This window comes from Coptis chinensis, chromosome 8, assembly GCF_015680905.1.
Source record: "Coptis chinensis isolate HL-2020 chromosome 8, ASM1568090v1, whole genome shotgun sequence".
Taxonomy (NCBI): Eukaryota; Viridiplantae; Streptophyta; class Magnoliopsida; order Ranunculales; family Ranunculaceae; genus Coptis; species Coptis chinensis.
Window position 1 is genome coordinate 59072510 of NC_141463.1, and position 22099 is coordinate 59094608.

At 40.2% G+C, this 22099-nt stretch overlaps 3 protein-coding genes and 2 long non-coding RNA genes across 5 annotated transcripts; 2 read left to right on the top strand and 3 right to left on the bottom strand.

Moving 5' to 3' along the window:
- The first annotated feature begins 783 nt into the window (after positions 1-783).
- LOC147482186 (uncharacterized) lies at positions 784-1432 on the top strand. The gene is made up of 2 exons (XM_086579230.1): positions 784-877; positions 951-1432. Exons 1-2 carry the CDS (start codon positions 784-786, stop codon positions 1430-1432), a joined length of 576 nt encoding a protein of 191 aa, XP_086435356.1.
- Positions 1433-1974: 542 nt separating this feature from the next.
- Positions 1975-5590, top strand: LOC147482187 (uncharacterized). Its single transcript, XR_015206135.1, has 2 exons — positions 1975-3384; positions 4040-5590. It is a non-coding gene; the product is annotated as an uncharacterized LOC147482187 (long non-coding RNA).
- Positions 5591-5730: 140 nt separating this feature from the next.
- Positions 5731-6333, bottom strand: LOC147482188 (uncharacterized). The gene is made up of 2 exons (XR_015206134.1): positions 6178-6333; positions 5731-6064 (listed from the first exon to the last, which is right to left on the bottom strand). It is a non-coding gene; the product is annotated as an uncharacterized LOC147482188 (long non-coding RNA).
- Positions 6334-15210: 8877 nt separating this feature from the next.
- Positions 15211-16533, bottom strand: LOC147482189 (putative disease resistance protein RGA3). Its single transcript, XM_086579231.1, has one exon. It carries the CDS (start codon positions 16531-16533, stop codon positions 15211-15213), a length of 1323 nt encoding a protein of 440 aa, XP_086435357.1.
- A 509-nt stretch (positions 16534-17042) lies between these two features.
- Positions 17043-21250, bottom strand: LOC147482190 (uncharacterized). Its single transcript, XM_086579232.1, has 4 exons — positions 21086-21250; positions 20553-20753; positions 17673-20333; positions 17043-17315 (listed from the first exon to the last, which is right to left on the bottom strand). The coding sequence occupies exons 1-4, from the start codon at positions 21248-21250 to the stop codon at positions 17043-17045; spliced, it is 3300 nt and encodes a 1099-aa protein (XP_086435358.1).
- Positions 21251-22099: the final 849 nt, after the last annotated feature.

Consider the following 22099-nt stretch of genomic DNA (forward strand, 5'->3'; position numbering starts at 1 on the left):
GTAAAATTTGAAATTACTAAATAGTCCTTCTTAAAAGCATTGAATAATTGATTTTAATATTTTATTAAGGGTATTTCATGGTAGAAAAAAGGCTGGTCCAATTTAAATGTCCATGTTAATTATGGTATACTCTACTAATTGAGATTATTTTAATTAAGGGAAAATGACACCACGACAATGATTATTAGTGTATTTAATCATAATATTCACATGGCTTTTGACAAAGCGTAAGCGTATAAGGCAGAAGATATGCATATCCGCGCTTACTGGGAAATGTACGTACAAGAGCTTCTACATGGAACTTCCACACATATGTTTAACATGCTAAGGTTGAAGAAGCCTGCCTTCATTATGCTATGTGATCACTTTTGGCAAAGGGAGTGGCTTCATGATAGTAAACATATTGATGTAGAAGAAAAAATGACTATGTTTTTAATGACTATTGGTCACAATAAGCGAAATCGATCAATAGTGGATCGATTTCAACATTCAACACAAACCATTAGTAAGTGTTTTCATGAGGTGCTAGTGGCAATGCTCCATTTCTCAAGGGAGATGATAATTGATCCGCGGTTTGACGGGGTTATTCATAAAGGTGGATCTCATTACCAACGCCGTCTTAAGAGAGGACTATTTAAAGGAGCAATTGGAGTTTTGGATGGTACACTAGTAGATGCACACATATTACTTGATAAGCAAATTCCCTTTTGAGGAAGAGGAGGTAAGGATTGTTTCCAAAATGTTCTTGGTGTGTGTGATTTTGATATGAAATTTACTTATGTGATGGCTGGATGGGAAGGGATTGCACATGATGCTCGTGTATTAAATGAGACATTAAGGTGGCCTGAAAAAAATGGATTTCCATTGCCTCCTGAAGGTGCGTATCAAAACAATCTCACTGATCAAATATATATTTTTGGTTTACATATTTATGTGTCTAATTATTGTAGGTATGTATTACTTGTGTGATGCTGCATACACACATACTAGGGGCTTTATGTGTCCTTATAGGAATGTTAGGTATTGGTTGGCAGATTTTAATCGCGGTGGTCGTTCTAAAAACAAAGAGGAGAAGTTTAATCAGGCACATTCTTCGCTAAAAAATGTAATTGAGAGAACATTTGGTGTCTTAAAAGCAAGATTCAAGATATTGAAGAAGATGACTCCATATAGTTTTCGTACACAAGTTCAAATTGTTGTAGCATGCATGGCGATACATAATTTTCTCCGTTACTTGGCTATTGATGATGATGATCGATTGTTCAAGCGATATGAAAAAGAAAATGTGACTATTCCAATGAGGTCTTCAATTAACTCTGACAGACCAGAAGCACCACCAAGTATAAATCACACATTTGGACCCGAGGCACATGAGTACATGATCAATTTGCGTGATCAAATTGCGGAACAATTATTTAGTGAACATATATGATCAAGTTTACAAGAGCCGCACTATGGAGTTACTTGTAATGTCATTTAACTTGGTATTCAGATTTTATAGATGACCTTGTGATTATTGAACTATTATTTATGTTTATATTTTTAATATTTTTTTTTTATCTCATATTACTATATGAGTTTTTTAAGCTTCAAAATGTTGAATAAACAAATGAAACTCTGTCAAATCCATTTTTAAATTTTTTGTTTTACAAGTAATCAAGTTAGTGTTCAAAATAGATTGTAAGGGTAAAAATGTCTAAATGATTTATATTTAGCATTCAGAGTCAGATCATTCTGACAGAAAACAAACATGTTTTTCTGAGTTCGGCATTCAGAATTCAGCATTCAGAAGGTGGGTCATCCAGCATTCAACATTCATAATTCAGAGACTCAAAAAAAAAACGACCCCTTAGTTTAAAGAGAAGTGCTAATATTTCCTTCTTACTTCTTACTTTTTGATATATGAAAAGAAGTTTATTTATGGTATAGACTCTCTTTAACCAACGTCAAGGCAAGTTTCTTGGCACAGGATACAAAACAGAATACAAGAGCCTAGAGCAAGTTTTTGATACCCAAGTTGTCGCCATGCTTGCGCCCCGTGATGTGATTGATGATGATGTCAAATGCCTGGAATGTGGTAACATTGTCTCAGGTGGCAGCCACCAAGTGCCGGCTCCTCTAAGAACATCTTTAATGGTGACACTAATTGAAGACCAAACACCAGATTTTCACACCAAATTCTTGAAAATTTGGTAAAAACCATCTTTAGTGGTGAGACCAAATAAAAAAAACATAAAAAAAACACCAAACCAAACACCAAATCGGCTTCCAATTGGTCTTTGGTTTGATGTTGCATCAAACGTACGACGCGGTGTTCAATAAACCGCGTGGTTTTTCAAACACTGCGTGGGCTTCTTTGGCGTGGTTTTCAGAAAGCAGTGTCAGCTTCAAAATAATGTGGGTTTGAGCTAAACTATACAACTAAGTGTTTCAAAAGCCGTGCAGTGTTACAAACACTGCATGGGCTTTGGGCTTTCTGGCGCGATTTATCCAAAGCACCGTAGTTTGGTGTCGAATCTTTGATGCCCGAGCTGAAGATGTTTGGTGTTTGTTTGGTTTGGTATTTGGTTTGGTCCAAAAATTTGGTGTTTTTGAGGTCTCACCATTAAACATGCCCTAAGTAGCCTAAATAATGTCTTTGTGCACTCCGCTCCTCGGTTCATATGTTGTGCAATTGCTCCCTTCTTCTAGTATTTTTGAACTTGAATGATAACCAACATCCAGGTTAGGTAGCAGAGTGGTAGTATAGGTTTGGGGAATTCCAATCGGAGTGCGAAGGCTAGGATAAGGTTTTGGGAGGAGAAATGGTTGGAGCAGGGACCTTTGTTCGTACTATTTTCTAGACTATTTCAGTTCCCGCTACTAAGAATTGCCATGTTTTTTTTTATTTCTTGCCGTTAGATAATGTGCATATTGCTTGGGATTTAGCAATTCAATTTGTCATATCCTCTTGGGGGGGGGTTGGATGCTATACGCCTATACCTGCTGTGAGACTGAGCAGAGAGTGTCGAGTCTAGTCTCTTTGACCAGAATGGGAGATTCTCTTCTAAATCCTGTTTTGTCCTTTGCTAAAAGACTACACATAATGTCAACCTTATTCCTAATTTTCCTAGTTGAATTAGCCATGTGGAAAAGCCTCATATCAGTTATTATAGTTGGCCTAGAATTGCTATTTGCGCGTCTCCTTGTTGGTTGAGTAGGTAAATTCCCCTTACATTGAGTTGTTGAAAGTCTTAGTAAGCAAGGTCCTTTAAGGTTTAACAAATCATTCTACTGCCCAAGGGCCAAGACTAGCAGTTGAATTAGAAGCTGCTGCTACCGGCTACATGCTATTATTGCTGCCTAATCGTTTGTGATGAGTGCATAGTACACAATTTGTTTGAGGTAAAGAGCCGCTTTTGACAATTCTATCATGCTTGATTAGGTTAGCTTTGGCCGCTTGCCAGGTTATGGTGTCTTGGTGTGATGCTATGCCATATCGGTTTGCTCCACTTGGTCTTGCATGCCTCCGTTGAAATGCTGCGTAAGCAGTTTCATTGGACCTCATAATAGTGTAATACCTATTTGGGGCTACCTTATTGCTTCTGAACTCATTGCTACACATCTTCAGCCTCTCTGGGACAAACTTGCTTCTAAGCTCTCCCCGTGGGCATCTTGATGTCTTTTATGCTGCGGGAGTGCAGCTTATAGATTCAGTTCTAACCAGCTAAGGCATTTATTAAACAGGGTTTAGTAATCATGCGTTAAGCTGTTGTCAGAGAAATTAATAACGTCTGCAGCAGATTCCGAAGCGGCGAAGCAGGTTTAGCTATGGAGATGAAAAGGTGCTCTGTAGCTTGGAATCCATTTTCCGATCAAGAACATAGGGAGGACTAGGAGTTCTTGATGTGGAGACCTAGAAAAGTTCCACATACAATGCAAGGAGTGAAATGCTATTAGTTATTTAACAATATTTCAAGTTTTCATGTTAATCATTGTTTTGTGAATCATTGGAATGGCTGTTTCAAGTCAATAATTAGCTTCATTTTCATATCCGCAGGTGTATTTATTGATGGTGGAGTTGGTGGTGTACCAAATCAACTCTGTTCTTCTTTTCAAAGTCTACTGGTGAGCCTTGTTGAGGACAGACTGGGTTGAATTCTGGATCTGGCTTGACAGGCATAAGCAGTGTGTTCAAGTTCTTGTGTGCCAAATGGTTTCATGCATTGTAGTTTGATGGTTCAGATAAAGGAAGTATGTGGACGCAACAATTATTTGTTTTCCGAGAAAGAAAGAGATCGCATGCTCCATGAATATACTTGATTAAGACTCAGTTGAATATTCTGCTTATAATTATGATTACACATTTGAAGTGTCTGCCCTTGCTGTAAATTCTGCATCATTAGTGACTGACTTGTTATCTCCTAAAATATGAACTGATTGGAGTTGAAGTTTTGTAGCGAAGCACCATTGTCACCTCGGCACCTATCAGTTCTGCCTCCTGGGGGATCAAAATTTTATATAAACAGCTACGGATAACATCACCATTTGTCCAAATACGCAGTTCTGCTGCTGAAGCGTTGCGTGTCACTCTACCATATCCAGCATCAAAGAGAACCTTAGCATGAGGAGTTGTAGAATGATGAGTAGCAGAATTGTTGTCCTGCATCAAAGGATTTTCATCATTCTCGAGATATGCCGCAGTTAGTTGATTAGCTAAATGTGTAATTTGCCTGAGCAAAACTTCCCTAGTATCAGCGCCTTTAACAAACTTGGCCTGATTTTGTTGTGTCCAAATTCCTAACATCAGCAGCAACACCGCATTTCGGCTATTGTACCTTGGAATTTGATCCTCTGAACTGCTTGACACTAGATATTCATCTACCCATTTTAGAAGATCCCGACCAGCGTTATCCATTCGAATTTCCATAGCTTAGCAAACCATGACAATCGAGCCCAAGCAAAATGGGAAAAAATATGTTCAGGAGTTTCACTATGATGAAAACAGTAAACACAAGACATCGCTTTTAAACTGTTTGGTCCTGAGCATATCCCCAGTTGCTAAATGCTAAACCATCCATGTGGCCATGTATAGTTTCCAAAGAAAAGTCTGACATTGAGCTATGAGTACAAGCTTCCGTATCTGTTTTAGAGTGTTAGGGTTGATGGAAGAAGTTGCAAAGCCCAACTGTTCTTTGCCACTAGCTGATAAGCAGATTTGACAGAAAATTGCCCGCCTTTTACCCAGCCAGGATAACCTGTCCTCCATATAGCCTGGTCTCACATTAATAGCCATAATAGTCTCCACAGGAAGAACTAGGAAAGGTTCAGAAGTTTGCCTCTATCCCACACTCAAGCACCCTCTAATAACAGAGAGTACACCATCCAACCACAGTCGCAATCTTCAACGTCAATCCAATCTTCCAACAAAACCGGCTTGTCATTGATAAGTCACCAAGGATCCAAGTACACAGCTACCTTTCAATCAATACCTATTCGCTAGTAAAAGCCTTGTTCTAACACAACTACTTTTAGAAATGCCCCTCTTATATAAAAAAAAAAAAGCATTTGAACATAAATCTTTCCAGTTAGTTTCTTTGATTTTAAGTACTAAGAGTCTAAGAATATTGTATAAGACCTTAACCAAAATGGAGTTGAAATAACACTTTAACACGCTACAACTGACAGTGCCAAATATGAAATGGGATCTAAACACATCAAACATGACAAAAAATTTCCATGAGTCAACACTTCTAGGAGAACAAAATAATAGAATGATTTTATATTATGGATTCGAAATGATAAGTATACAATTGAGTCCTTAAGGCTAGTGTACACATACATGGAATCAGCTATTGCTATCTGAGTGCCAGCTCATAGACCAAGTGTCCTTTTGCTCATACTTCCTAGAACACGTAACAGGAATCGTACACAAGATTCTTCTGAACTTCTGCGTAACTTTTTCTGTCGAAGATTCCTTGGCCTCAAATGGGGCCATTTTGTAGTTCAACTAATAGCACATAATGTCAAGATCCCAGTGGTACTCATCTGTTCATTCTCCATTGCAAAACATATCACCATTTGTCTGAAAAAAAAAGGACAAATCAAGAATCAACATCCAGAAAAAGCTCTTTAGACATTGCTCATGTGCATAGCCACTCTAGAGAAGATTGTAATGCACACAGATCGCCTCCATACATTTGAAAATATGCAAAGACCAGCTGATATCCATATTTTGTAAAGGATATGATCTCCATGCCAATATGCTCAACGTTACATCTAAATTTTCTGTCTCGCATATATAAGAAAAAAATTCAGTTAAACTTGATGACTGTGACCTCATCAAAATGAATAACATCTACCTTTTCTTAAGAGCAGTAAACTATACTTTGGCATTTAGTCATATGAGAGGAAAAGTCATAGGTGCAGAAAAGTTTTTGGAAGAAGAACTTGCACTGCGACAACTTTAGAGGATGCATATCTCTGTATCGAATATGCTTGCCTATCTACAATCTAGACAGACAAAAAAAGGGTCAATGATGTTTAAAACTCCATCTGTACATTGAGCTACGGTATTCTGTGAAGAAATAACTGTTCTGGGTGAGATCGCAGAAGTAGTTTTAGAGACCTTATAAGATGTAGATATAGTTTTTTAGTTTTATCATATGGTTTCACACTTCCCATGAACAAAAACAAAACCCAAGAAAAATTGATGTTAAACTTCAACTCGAACATAATGCCATATTTAAGTGTAGTTGTTTTCAAATATCTACGTACATTTCAAATTCGGTAAAACTAGCAAAGAGAGATAAATAGCATAGTTGGATATCATAGACTCGAAAAAGTATAAAATTACTTGTATGTATAGGATCACCAAGCTAAATCCTTAAATTAAATGAAATAAAATTTTAAAGTCCATAACTCAAATGTTTTTTTTTTGCAGAACAAGAATGAATCCGTGTTGACAAAGAGGTGTGCATGGAAGTACATATGAAAAAAGGAAAAACTAGAGTTTTTAAAAAGGACTACCTGTTTGGTGTTGTGGTGCATGCGTGCTCTGTTTTGAGTTCCTCAAACCTATAATGCGAAAGAGTAGGTCAGCAGCTTGTCATGGTAGATGTTCCCACTAACAAAGCAGGATGTAAAGTACATTTTTTTTTTTCATTGGATTAGTCATCCACGGGTTATATGGTGAGATTGAAATGAGGAAACGGTTACATTCTTAAATCCTGAAGGACTGTTTCCAATATAATCCAGTCACAGAGCAAACTATTGCTCTACACCAAACGAACCTATATCGAGGTCCACAAAATAATATATATTGCCAATGTTATAGAAATATAGTTGCTGAAAAAAAAAGTTTCCCAAGCTTTGACAACCTCCAAGTGGTCACATCATCATTTGCTGCAATGGGTCGTCTCTTGTTTCTGTTAAAACAAAAGCTCACGCTAGAACAATCCAAAATTAAAACAAGGCAAAGTACTTCTCCTTAAACACTAATTCACTAACCTTTAAAAAAGATACAAAGCAGATATATCAAAATAAATTTATTACAATTACAAGCAAAATGTAACAAGGTGAGAAATTAGAAAACAAAATGAAAAATTGCATAAAACTACATATAAATGGTTTTGCTTAAAATCACCCAAAAAAAAAATTACAAGTAGAATAAATAAAATGAAAAGCAGAGAAGGGTAGCTAGCTCATCATACCTTGAGAAGAGTAGGTCAGTTGCGGCTTCTTGTAATATCATTGTTATCAATGATGATCTTTGGGACATGGGAAAGAGTTGATCTCCAGTCCTTTCCTTCTCCAAAGCGCACTCTCAGAATACGGCAATAGTCGATCCGCAAATGCTGAAGCATGGTGAGGTGCTTCAATTCCTCGCGCTCGAAATCAAGGGTTTCACATCTGTAAAGTCCCAAGCTTTGAATTGATGTGAGTTGGTTGAAGCCCTTGGGGAGTGACGAATGCGGTGAAAACAAGATCCTAACAGATTTGAGATTTGGGCCAACTAATGGAAGTGACTTTGAAAAGACACCTACATCGCCGGATAATTCAAGATACTCAAGGAGTGGAGGAAGACGAGGCTGGGACCCTCCAAGTTCTGGACAGTCGTTCATTTCCAGTTTTTTCAACGTGGGAGAAAACACAATGTAGTGCGGTACTTCTTTTAACTTGGGGCAATATTGAATGAGAACTTCACGGAGACGGGGCAACTGGATATCTCCTTCTCCTTGGTTATTACTTGGAACCATCTCCTCGCACTCTTCCAAGTATACACTCAGGTTTTTGCAAGAGGAAAGCGTCAAAGTGACTAGATTGGATGGAGCCTCCAGCCTCCAGCCTCTCCTGCGGGCGATAGCAGCCATTGTTTCCCCTACTAAAAAACGTTCATCAAACCTCTCCTCAATCCTCTAAACATCAACTCCCCTCTCTCTCTCCTATATCTCTCTTTCTTGTTTTTCTCTCTCATTTGGTATGCTGAGGAACATGACTCCCACGCAACAACCATTGCTGTTAGGAGAAACATCTAGCTCCATAGCAGAAAAAGTGGAATTACTTCAAATGAAAATGAGGAATCTTCTTACTTCAACAAAACAAGTGCGATTAGAGTGTCGTAATCCAGAAGAACAGGTTAGTGAACAACTCATGGTTGTAGGAAAGTTATTTGGGGGCTGCCCAATTAACCTAGATGATCTAGGAAAGGAACTGCACCGGCTGTGGCAAACAAGAGGGAAAATAACGCTGGAGCTCGTTACCAAAGAACATGTCCAGATTCTCTTTGAGCAAGAGGATGAACTAAGACATGTCACCACCAATGGCCCCTGGCTTATTCATGGGCACATTCTGTCCATAATGCACTGGGTTAGGTCTCAACATATAGAAGAATATAAATTTGATCTGATCAATTACTGGGTTCAGATATGGGGTTTGCCAAGAGAGTGCATCAACAAGACAAATGTTAACATCATCGGAGAGGTACTGGGGAAGGTAACGGAGGAGGATATATCCTGTCCTATTGAATTCAACCAACCAGTAGCAAGGGTTCGTGTCTTGTTGGATATCAAGGAAAGACTCACTAAGGACTTAACAGTCATGCTTGAAATAGGAGCCTCCGTTCATGTTAAGTTTAAATATGAGAAGCTGGACCTTTTTTGTTACTTCTGTGGGATTATCGGGCATGATCACTATACTTGCCGAATCAGAGCACAACACCGGTATGAGCTGGTGAAATGTGGTGGATCGAGCAAGGATGTAAAACCAAACTTCACAAGCATGATGAAGGCAAACAAGTTTTTTAATGGGATAGCTCACAAGGAAAAGCAGGTATTAACCATCTCAGGACAACCACAACAACCTCGTTTCAACGAGATCCCAGCGCCTGGGTTGGGGAGGTCTCCTGGCCATGGTCGATCATCGGGGACACGTGGCGTCTTAGGGGAAGGCATGTCCAGCATATCATCAAGACAAAATCACAATATAGCCGTTGAAGCCTCTGCCAGAGGGGATCAGAAAATGGGACCATCTGGCTCCACAACGGTTAGAAACGTAGAGGGGCAGAAAGAAGTACACATGGAGGTAGATTCCAGAATATGTAGTTTTGAACCGAATGGGCCACAGCCCAATAGGCAACACGGGCCTAACCCATCCTCTGAAGGTACTGGTTTTATGTCGGGTTCTGGTTCTTGCTCTGGGTCCGACCTTGTGGGTTCTTTGCCCAAGTCCATGGCATCCAAGTTGGATCCCATAGTATGGATACCAAGAACCGAATCAGCCCATAGTCTCCAAATCCACAAGATTTTAATTTGGAGCAGATGGAATCCCTAGACACAACACACCCACCCCGACACCTTACCTTCTCTATAGGGACTCTTTGGAAAACCAACCCGATCTATACCTAGCTAATCTGAAAGATGGTATCCAAGGTCCGGGGGAATGCATCATTGACCACGCCATACTTTTTTCCAAAGACACCGTGTGGTAAGAAAAGATGGTAAAGCCTACAAGCAAATGGTGGTAATGCAAATCCGAGATCTACTAGAAAAGGTAAGGGCAGACCTACTCATAGTGGTACCTCTTCCCCACAAGATCCTGGCTTTAACCTCTCCAGCCCAGATTCAAACAACAAAAGGAAAATCTCACCTCTGGGCTGCACCATGGCTGAGAAAACAAAGAAGCAAGAGGAGATGCTGGGTCGAGGGGTGAGAAACGCCATCAACAGATCTAAGAAGGCTAAGATAGTGGCTGAAGAACTGCGAAGGCAAGGGAAAGGGAAAAGTCTTATTCCAAGGAATGCGCACATCATCTCTTTGTCTAGTGAATCAAATGAGAATAATGGGGACCAGGAGACAAGAATGATCCCATATCAACAAGAGGGGGAGCAGTATGATTCGGATGATAGTGTATCACAGCCCCCACCTCTGGCTATTGATGACTCAGCTTGGCGTAACTACATGGGTAGGAAAACCAGCTGTCAAGGACAAGGCTCTGCTACAGCTCCAGCTCCAGAAGACAGTGATGAGAGTATTTGGGAGCACTATGCTAGGTCAAAAAATAGAACCATGGATATGCCCATCTCGAGTGGATCTACCAGCACAAATATACCAAATACACACCATGCCAAAGCTTCAACAGGGTTCGCGGTGACTGTCCCTACACAGTCACCTTCACCTCAATGACGATCTACGCCTGGAATTGCCGGGGTCTTGGTTCCACCACGGCGATTCAACATATAAAGGACCAGATGGGGGTGTTGGGAGTGGATATTGTGTGCTTATCTGAAACAAAGGTTGATAGAAAAAAGATAGAGATGGTTAGTAAGGTGTTAAAAGCGGGAAGTTGCTTTTGTGTTCCCGCCGATGGCTTAAGGGGGTGGTTTGGCATCATGTGGAAGGATGGAGTGGACACGGAGGTGCTTGGAGCTACTAAGAACCAAATAACAGGTAAAATTTCTAATTACTATAATAAAATTTCTTTCTTTTTCTCCTTTGTATATGGGGACCCTGTTCCTTGTCTTAGAGGAAGGGTCTGGACAGAACTGAGGGACATTGCTCCTTTAGTACTTGGTCCTTGGTGCCTTTTTGGGGATTTTAATGCTATTTCGTGCTTGAATGAAAAAGTGGGGGGACGTAGTAGGTTTACCAAGTATATGATGGAATTTAATAGCCTTATCAATGACTTGGGGTTAGTGGACTTGGGGTTCAAAGGACCAAAATTCACTTGGAATAACAATCGAACCCCAGGTGCTCATGTCCTGGAGAGATTGGATCGGGCTATGGCCACCCCCCAATGGCTGACTTGCTTCCCTCATGCAAGTGTGAGGAATGTAGCAAATGCTTCTTCTGACCACTTGGCCTTGCATATTTCTCTCACAAAGCATGAGGACCAATGCGCTAAACCCTTTAGATTCTTTAATATGTGGCTTTCTGATATTTCTTGCAAACCTTGTATTAAAGAGGCATGGCAATCTGTTATGCATGAGCTGCCAGATAAAAATGTGATTAATAGATTGCATGCTACCAAAGACAATCTGTCCTACTGGAATAAGAATGTCTTTGGAAACATTTTCCACAATATCAAAAAAACTCAAAGAAAGTTGGAAAATGTGTTAACTAAGCCTTTCACTGTGGAGAACCATTATAAAGCTAAGGCCTTAAAAGCCACTTTATTTGAGTGGTATGAGAAGGAAGAATCTTTTTGGAAACAAAAATCCACTGATCAATGGATCAAGGAAGGGGGGAAAGAATACTAGATTTTTTCATCTTTCTACCATATACAGAAGGAGAAAAAATAGAATTGAAAGCATCAAAGACAAGGAGGGCAACTGGCAAGTTGGCAGACTTGATGTGGAAAAGGCTGTCAATGATTATTTTGTTAATATCTTTTCCTCTGACTGCCCTGAGACTAACACCAAGATTATGGATCTCTTTCATCCTGTGATTACTGATAGAGAGAATGAGATTCTCATTGCTATCCCATCTGCTGATGACATTTGGCAAGTGGTGAGAAAGTTTGGGAAGCTTAAGGCTCCTGGGCCTGATGGGTTTCAAGGTGTTTTTTATCATGACTGCTGGGATATTATAGGAGGTTGTATCATTGCTTTTGTTCAAAATTTCTTTATTTATGGTAAATTGAATCCTAGTTTCAATGAAACCTTTATAGCTTTGATCCCTAAAGTGTCTAACCCTGACCACATGTCCAAATTCAGGCCTATTAGCCTGTGCAATTTTAGTTACAAGATCATCTCTAAAATTCTGGCTAATAGGCTGAAATGCCATATTAACAAGATTGTTTCCCCTTTCCAATGAGCCTTTATAAAGGGGAGGAGTATAGGGGATAACATTGGACTGGCTTGTGAGGCCTTCCACCACATGAATAATATGAAAACAAAAAAAAAGGGTTGGATGGCTCTCAAAATGGATATGGCAAAAGCCTATGATAGGGTGGAATGGTCCTTCCTTGATGACATCTTTACTAAACTAGGGTTTAGTGAACCTTGGAGGAACTTGATACTCCAATGCCTTACAACTGTCTCCTTCAAGGTTCTTTTGAATGGGTCCCCCATTGAAAAAATTGTCCCTGAAAGGGGTCTTAGACAGGGAGATCCTTTATCCCCTTTTCTGTTTATTCTGGTTTCTAAGGCATTATCAAGGATGCTTGCACAAGCTGAGGAAAGAGGAGAGATCCAAGGGATTAAGATCAAAAGGAACTCTCCAGCTATCACTCACCTTCTGTATGCAGATGATTTGATTATTTTCTCTAAAGCTACTCCTGAAGATAGCAACCACCTCAAGACTATCTTACAGGATTATTGTGATGCCTTTGGGCAGTTGATTAACTATGACAAATCAAGCATTTTCTTTAGCAGAAATGTTAGATTTCGAGTTAAGTTTAAACAAAAAAGGTTATGGAGAATGAAGATGTTTGAGACTAAGGATAAGTATGTTGGGGTCCCAATCATGCTGTCTAGGAAAAAATCTGAAAATTTCGATTATCTTGTGGATAAGGTGCATGGCAAGATTAAGGGCTGGAAAGCTAAGGTGCTTTCCCAGGCAGGGAGAGCAACCCTTATACAAGCTGTTGCCCAGGCAACCCCTTTGTATGCCATGTCTTCTTACCTTCTTCCAGTCTCCACATGTGACAAGATTGGGTGGGGGCAGCTGTGTAAACCTAAACAAGTGGGTGGTTTAGGGTTTCGCAAAGCTAGAGATATGAACATAGCAATGCTTGCTAAGCTACCTTGGAAGGCTGCTACTGACTTAGAGTCCTTGTGGACTAAGGTCTTTACCAGTATTTACAGTAAAAACTGGATTGGGGATGTGCTCAAACCCCCTGGGACAGCATCCTACTTCTGGAAAGGAGTTCATAAGGTGTTTAACCTTATAAGTGGGGGTCTTATTTGGGCTATTGGGAATGGCCTAACCACTTCAATTCTTCATGATCCCTGGCTTTGCAGAGAGGGTAGACCTATCACCCTCCAAGAATTGGGAGTTGATCACCCAGATCTTGAAAATGCTCATGTAGCTGATTTGTTCCTTCCCAGTGGCAATGGGTGGGATACTGTAAGGCTCAATCATCTATTCCCACCCCTAATCAGCCAACAAATCCAAGAGATAGTGGTGAGACCTATGGGGGCTCAAAAAGATAAGATGATATGGTCTGGGGATGGTAAAGGGGTTTTTACTGTGAGGACTGCATATAAGTTTTTAACACAAAACAGCTGGGAAAGGCAGTCCTCTAGTTTCATCCAAAGAACCATCTCTAGAATATGGAGAACAAGGCTACCAGCCCATATACAACTGTTCATCTGGAAAGTCTATAAAAGAGTCTTACCTATGGGGGATCTTCTCATGGAAAGAAATATGCATGGGGAGTTTGCATGCCCTTTCTGCTGGAGCACCATAGAATTAGATGTACATCTTTTCTTTGGATGTGACTGGATCAGAAGTACTTGGTTTGGTTCACAACTTGGGATCCGTATACAGCTAGATAGTGGTAATACTATCAGAATTTGGTTGGATAAATTCATGACATGGTGCTCTAGTGGAGAGGAGCATATCACTCAAGCAAGAGTATATAGTTGTGTTCTACTTTACCACATCTGGGAAGTTCGAAATGAAGTGAAGTTTGAGCATAAGACCCCAAGCAGAGCAAGGCTCCTGAGGAAAAGTGCTGCTGTCACAAAAAACTGCTGCAAGGCCTTCAGAGAAGCTCCTCCTAACCCTCCTCTTAACCCTCATCATATTAATGGTTTAGATAACTTGTTTCCTGTAATTCCTAGAAGTAGCATCCTGATAAGATTCGATGCTGCTTTCCACAGGGAAACTGGATGTGCGAGTGCTGGATGCATGGCTTAGACTGATGAGGGTGATTTGGTGGGAGCAGCTGTTCGAGTGTTCAAAGCAAAAGGCCCTGAAGAGGCAGAGATGGTGGCGAGTGAAGTTGCTAGGCTACTGGCTTGCTTTCTGGGGAAATATGAATATGTGATCCAAGGGGACTGTGAAGAGATCATACAGTCCCTCAATGGAGGAGGGTGCAAATGGCATCTAAGTGCACTTCTTTTTGCTGTAAAAAAACTTTTCAGTAATCTAGAATCTGTAATGTTCAATTGGGTGAGTTGGACTGTAAATATGGATGCTCATCAGTTAGCTCGATGGGCAATCCACCCGACTACCTATGTCGGATCTACCAAGGTGTATGGCTGAGACAAACTTTGTACCGCTATGGCTTTAAGGCCTTATGGTTAATATATGGAAGGAATATGGTTATCGAAAAAAAAAAGACTAGATTGGATGCGCTTGTCAGCCACTGGGGAAGCTGGAGGCCTGGATACCCAATTATCCTCATTTCTTCCAGATTTTCATGCGGTTGAAGGTTTTTGAGAACACCTTCCATCTTTTCAGCATCATTCATGTCTCGAAATCTTAGAGTTATTCCATGGAGATCCTTCTTCTTCTCAAACTCTACTTCAGCCGCCTCATTCATGTCCCGCACCCGTTCCAATCCGATAATTTCTAAATCTCCTCGCAGAAAATTGAGATGCTTTAGCTCACCTATTTTGCATCCACCATTCACAATGAACTTACTTAATGTTCGGAGGAAGCCCAGTCTACCTATCCCGTGTGGCAAGTAATCCAGAGCAAAAGTTGCAAAGATTTCAAGGTGCCTCAAATTAGATAGCTTCCCAATGCCATCTGGTAGTTTATGGAGTTCATAGCAATTGTTGAGTTACAAGGTTTGTAAATTGTACAAATTGCATACAGTCTCGGGCAACTCTGACAACTTTGTATGCGACAAATTAAGGTATCTTAGATGCAGTAATCTTCCAACTTCATTTGGAAGTTCCACGATGCCTCCACGCCAACTTAAGTCCAATATCCTTAGACATGTCAATTGACAATATAACTCAATCGGAGCCGTATGTGTTAGTCCATCAGGCGTCAAAAACATTCTCAACTTCTTTGCCAAGTAAACTGAGGAATTCTCCAAACCTTGTATTGCTGCTAAATTACGGACTTTGCTTTCATCAAATTTTGTATTGTTTGTCTCCAGAATGCAACATTCACTCTTTGACAGAAATTGTGCAAAATCATGAACAAGATCATGCATCTTGCAACTTGTGATATTGCCATCCAAATCTCTATCAAAATCTTGAAAGAATGACCACATTGCTAGATCATCATAATTATCTTCTCCAAATTTTTCAAGATCTCTACTTCCTTCTGAACCAAGAAAACCTTGTGCCATCCATAACTTCACCAACTCATCCTTCTCTATTTTTGTATCTTTACGCAAGATCACACAATACATAAAACATTGCTTCAAATTTGAGGGCAGAGGGTAATAGCTCAAGAAGAGAGATGGTAAAACATCTTTTTCAACAATTTTCATATTCCAGATTTCACTTGTTAAAACATCGGTCCAATCTTTTTTAGTTTTTTTAAGGCGCATAAGGCTTGCTAAACTCTTGACAGAGAGAGGGACCCCATTGCATTTCTCAGCAATTCGTCTACCAATATCTTCCATTTTCTTAAGATCTTCTTCTCTTCCCTGAAATGTGATGTGTCTAAACAACAACCAGCTATCATCCTTAGACAATCCCCCCAACTTATGGTTTTGGGTAGACCCCATCATATGTGCAACTTTCTCATTACGTGTTGTGATCAAGACTCTACTACCAGAAGCACGACCATCCAGAGCAAGCTTCAAAGGGTTCCATTCATTGGGATCTTCCGTCCAAACATCGTCCAGGACTAACAGAAACCTCTTTCCTCTGATTGACTCGTACAAACGCTTGTGAAGAGCATCCCACCCAACCACGTTTGGGATACTTTTTCCAGCTTGTTCAATAATCTCCTTGGCAAGCCTTGGAAGATCAAACTGCTCAGAGACACACACCCACATCGTCTTCTCAAAGGCTGTCATCACTTTCTCTTCCTTGAGAATTAGTTTCGCAAGTGTCGTCTTGCCGAATCCCCCGGTTCCAACTATGGAGATGACATGGACTAGCATTACTTGGCGACTACTACTCTCCCAAAACAACATCCCCATTATAACTTCTTTATCATGATTTTTTTTTTGATCAGCAAGCGAGGTTGTTTTAGAGGTCCCCTACCCCTTTTCATAAATTTGAAATAGCTTCATTACATTCTGATATAGTCTTTCCCACTAGCATCCTCAAATATAATTTTTTTCATGTCTTCTGAGAATGAGCTAGGGATGACTTCTATAAATCCTACACTAGGCACATTACTAGCTAATGCATCTGCTAGTCTATTACATTCTCTATATACATGCCTAATGTTAAAAAATTCAAAATGTGCTATCATATTACATATATCTTTCATCATATTCCTTGCTTGCCACGGATCTTGATTTCTTTTTTACAAAAGAGACCACATTAGCCCGAATCGATCCAGGCTTCCATTATGTGTTATGCTTCTCTGTTGTGCTAACTTCATTCCTTGCCATATCCCCTATAGCTCAATAAAGCGCAATCTGCTGCGTGTTGTGCTTTTCCCTTTTTGTTGCCACTATTACTTGACTTTCACTTGTTCTTATCAACTGCATTGAACCCCTTTAGTGCCCTGTAGTGTACCATCTGAATTTAGGATGCTAATACTTGGTCCAGCCTTTTCCCACTTACAGTGAATAGTCTTGGGTACAATTGGTTCCACAAACATATTCCACAAGCCCATATATCGTTCTCTTTCCTGTCTGATCTCCATCTTCTTTGTAACTGAGCTCAGTTTAGTCTTTGCATAATTGATAATCTTATTCACCACCTGCTGAGCCAGCTTGTGTTCATTCTCGAAAATCCTCTTATTTCGTTCCTGCCAAACTCCATAGATAAAAGCATTCGTTACCATTTTTAGAGTGTCTTGCTTCAATCCTGTTCCTTTGCAAGTTTCTAGTATCCAGTCCAGTTCCTCTTCCCAACTGCCCAACCATTCTCTAGTATACCCAGCTCTTCTCAACACCTCTGTCCAAGTGTATTGAGCAAAGACACATTCAAAGAAAATGTGTCTTTCGGTTTCCTCCTCGTGCCAGCACATTACACACGTAGTCGAGTCCACCACTCTCTGATTTTTCAACTTTACCAGCGTCTTTAAGCCATCTTTCGGACATCAAGTGATGAATGAGTGTCGTGGTATTTTATGTTTAAACCATACCAGATGGCTCCAAGTTACCTTGAGTTCTTTCTCCCTGATGCCATGATAAGTTTCTTTTAGTTTAAAGCTTCCATCTACAGTGACCGACCAGATGGCTTGATCTGCTCCTCCATGTATACTCACCGTGTCCTCCATTTCCTGAATGATATCGGGCATGTGCATTCTTAATGTTTGCGAAATCTGCCATTCTCCATTTGCCATCATTTTTTCAAGCTTCGCATTCTTGTTCGCGACTGAGTTATAAGCAAAGGCTTGTGAGTAGTATGATTTCAGTACGCCTGCTAGATGCCATGGATCTATCCACAGATTAATGCTTTTCCCATCTCCGACTTGATATCTTGCTATATATTCTGCATCCTTTCTTCCCTTCATAATCTGCCTCCAGCTGTAAGAACAATCATTCGGAGTTTTCATTTCCCAGAAGTTCTTATTCTTGATAATGTGTTTTCTCACCCACCTAACCCATAATGTCTCCTTGTTGCTAATAATGTTCCAGATGTGTTTCAGATTCGCAGCCTTGTTTATTGTTTCCACGTCTCTTATAGCCAGTCCTTCTTCATAAGGGTAACATAAATACCTCCACCCAATTAGAGCATGTGATGTCATACAATCTGGTCCTGTCCATAGGAAGTTTCTGAATATCCTTTGAACCTCTTCAATAATACTTTGTGGGAGCACGAATGAAGAAATCCAATATATACTCATATTGTTCAGTACAGCTTTGATGAGTTGTAGACGTCCTGCATATGATAAGCTTTTGCCTTTCCAACTTTGAATTCTTTTCTCCACCTTGTCCACCAACGACAAACAGTTTGCATATGATAGCCTTGTAGTGATCAATGGCAGCCCCAGATATTTGACAGGTAGTTCCCCTCTTGAGAATTGAATAATATCCTTGACTCTTGTACTTAACTCATCATCCATTCCAGCAAAAAATATCTGGCTTTTCTGTATATTCACTTCCAGCCCAGAACAGTTCTTGAAGCTCCTCAGGTTATCCTTGAGACTTTGTGCTGTCTTTACATCTCCATGCATGAACGCCATAAGGTCATCTGCAAATGACAAGTGAGTAATGATAGGTTCATTGCATTTATGGTGTAGTGTGTATGTACCATCCCTTACAGACTGCATCATCAAATCTGAAAATAACTCCATCACCAGGACGAATAGATAAGGTGAAATGGGATCACCTTGTCTAATGCCTCTCTTGCTTCTGAAATATCCATATGGCGTACCATTCACCATTATAGCAAATGTTGGTGTCCTTATGCATTCTGATATCCACCCCAGAAACCTCTCTGGCAGACCTATTCGTCTCAGTGAGTATTCAACTGCCTCCCACCTAACTGAGTCATATGCTTTCTTAAGATCCACCTTTGCAGCACATCTTGGTGGTTTAGTGTTTCTATGATAATTGTGTACCAGTTCATGAGACAAGAGGATGTTGTCTTGAATACTTCTTCCCGGAATGAATGCTGATTGGTTCTGAGCCACCACTTCCTTCATGAATCCTCGCATTCTCCTTGTCATGACCTTAGAAATGCATTTATACAGTACGTTACAGCAGGCTATGGGTCTGTAATCTCCTAATGACAGTGGGGTTGGCGTCTTAGGCACCAGAGTGATGCAAGTAGCATTAACCTCTCTTAGCATTCTAGAAGATCTAAAGAAGTTTTGCACTGCCCTCACAAAATCGTTACCAGTTATTCTCCATGTCGCTTTGAAGAACAGAGATGAAAAGCCATCATTACCTGGAGCCTTGTCTACATCTACATCTGCCAAAGCTTCTATGATCTCATCTCTTGACACTTGTGCTTCAAGTCTCATCTTTGTTTCATCACTAAGAATCTGTCTCGGTCTAATGTTCTCAAACTGTGTGAAGTCCAGTTCCTCGACATTCGCTGGTGCATATATTTGTTTGTAGAAGTTTACACATTCTTCCCCAATACAATCCATATCCTCAACAATCTGCCCATGTTCATCAAGTATGCAGGTTATTTTATTTCTTGCTCTCCTCGCCTTTACAGAATCGAAGAAGTATTTAGTGTTGTCATCCCCAAGACATATAACCTGATCCCTTGATTTCTGCTTGTAGACATCCTCCTCACTCTTGGCTGCTTTAACATATTCCCCTGCTATTTTCCTTTCAGCTGCCATCAGTTTTGTACTCATCGGATCTGCCTGCATTTTAACTTGTATTTCCTCCATCTCGACCTTAGTCTCTTGTGCCCTTGTTCTAACATTCCCAATATTATTTCTATTCCACTCTATCAATTCGTGTTTTAATTTCTTCATGAATGTGTACATTGGGTTTCCTACCACTTCTCTATCCCATGCCTTTTGTACTACACCCATGAAACCCTCCTCCTCTACCCAGAAGTTGAAGAATCGAAATGACTTCTTGCTTTGTGTCTTCTGGTTTATCATGTATGTGATCATTGGTGAATGGTCAGAAGTAGTGCCTGGTGTAAGAAACTCTGTTTCAACCTCTGCATATTCATTCATCCATGCTGCATTAACCATCACTCTATCTAGTTTTCTCCATCTCCTTGTTTTCTGTTTATTGTTCCATGTGAGAAAGCTACCTTTATACTTCATGTCCACTAATCCTGCCATTGTGACACAATCCTGTAAGTCTGCAAAGTGGTGCGGTCTAGTTGGAGTGCCTCCCACTCTTTCCTGTGAATTTAATATAGAGTTAAAGTCACCCATAATAATCCAAGGGGTCGTAACTCTGAATGCCATCTCCACCAGCTTGTCCCACAAATCCCTTCTTTGCCGCATTTTATCGATTTCTTGCATATACCATAGTCACTAGGAATTTATCTCCATTATTCAATGTTGCCTCAGCTGTTATCTGTTGCATTTCTCTTTCTCTGATGATCATATTACACTCACTCGGTTCCCAAAGATGACCATATCTTTCCCAAATTCGCTTGATGCATAATTGTGCTCTACGAGCCACCCTGGACAACATTTATTCATTACCCCATTCAAATTCTTCTCTTGAACTTTCGTTTCTACTATCCCCATTACTGCCAGTTTATACTTCTTTATTAGATTTCTAATTTCTACTTGCTTAAACCCTCTATTTATTCCCTTCATATTCCAGCATCCAAGATTTATCATCATTAAAGGTTAAAAGAGTTTCCTTCCCGCAGGTGACTAAATCTGTTTTGTGTCACCCCCTTGCTGTTATTGCTGTGGCTTGAATTTCCACTAGTTGAGAATCTTCCTGGCTTTATTGGAATGCTCTTCTTCCCTCCCATGGTTTCTCCTTTTGTATTGCTATGAGTATGTGCGTCTCCTTTCTCATTAGTTTTCTGCTGTGTTTCTGTATCCTTTTTCTGCTGTGTTTCTGTATCATTGATCCCAGAATCCACTTTTTCTTTTCCCTTTTGTTTTAGTTTACCTCATATGTATACATTTACATTCTCATATCCTTGCTTATCTGTTTTGCACAATTGCTTTCGAGCTCGATGCTTTTTTCCTGGTGATTCCCATTCTGTTTCTTTGTCAATAACTTGGACTTCTTGAACATCAGCCTCCTCACTTGTTTCCGCTGATTTCATCTCCACTCTTGTGTCCTTAACCATACTGCATTTCTAGGATCTTTCACGATCTTAGAGTTTTTTGGGCATCTAGAGTCATTGTGTCCAAAGACATCACACTGTGAGCATCTAGCTGGCTTCCAGTTATACTCAAATTCTATTCCCAATCTTCTTCTGTCATCAATCACAATAGGTACTCCCTCTGGGTACTTGCATTTCGTATCTATTTCCACACACACTCTGGCATATGTAGTTCTTGCTTTTTGCTTAGTTAGCCTATCCACGAAAATAGGATTCCCAATTGCGCTCGCAACTTGACTGAATCCCTCTTTGTTCCACATCTCCATAGGTAGCCTCTTGATAACTACCCAAATTGGGATTGTTTTTAGCTCATACTCCACAAACAGCTTCCACGGCCTAATCACAAATAATTGGCTCGCTATGTGAAATCATCCCATATCCAGGACTGCTTGTCTATCCTCTTCCTTCTCAAACCTAAATGTGAACATTTTATCACCATGAGTGCTCATGGTGAAGTTCTTGATGTTCCATGTTCTTGAAACAGTCTCTTTCACAAATGTGTACCCTAACCTCCTTCCCACAAAATGCCCAACCACCAAGTCTTCAAACTTCTTATTCAAACTTGCAAAATGTGAGCTCTTAACATGAATTATCGGTTTCCCATCTGCCATAGTTGGGGGGATAAAAGAAAGAGTCTCCTTCCCTACTGACTTTCTTCCCAACATCTCAGCCTATGTTCCATTGTGATTTACTGTGCTACCATTTATCCCCATTGCTTTCTTTTCAGTTCCATTCATGTTCATCCCAACATATTGTTCATTCTGTACTTCCAGCTGTTCTCCTGACTTCTTCAGATCTGTATCATCTTCCACC

Excerpts from the sequence above, each read along its gene's own strand:
- LOC147482190 (XM_086579232.1), bottom strand. The coding sequence starts at position 21,250 with ATGGTTAAGGACACAAGAGTGGAGATGAAATCAGCGGAAACAAGTGAG. Across the intron at positions 20,754-21,085 it reads ATAAGCAAGGATATGAGAAT|GGAATAAATAGAGGGTTTAA; the intron begins GTAAATGTATAC and ends TGGAATATGAAG. Across the intron at positions 20,334-20,552 it reads TGGTCATCTTTGGGAACCGA|GAAAGAGTGGGAGGCACTCC; the intron begins GTGAGTGTAATA and ends TTAAATTCACAG.
- LOC147482186 (XM_086579230.1), top strand. The coding sequence starts at position 784 with ATGGCTGGATGGGAAGGGATTGCACATGATGCTCGTGTATTAAATGAG. Across the intron at positions 878-950 it reads ATTTCCATTGCCTCCTGAAG|GTATGTATTACTTGTGTGAT; the intron begins GTGCGTATCAAA and ends TAATTATTGTAG.
- LOC147482189 (XM_086579231.1), bottom strand. The coding sequence starts at position 16,533 with ATGGGGATGTTGTTTTGGGAGAGTAGTAGTCGCCAAGTAATGCTAGTC.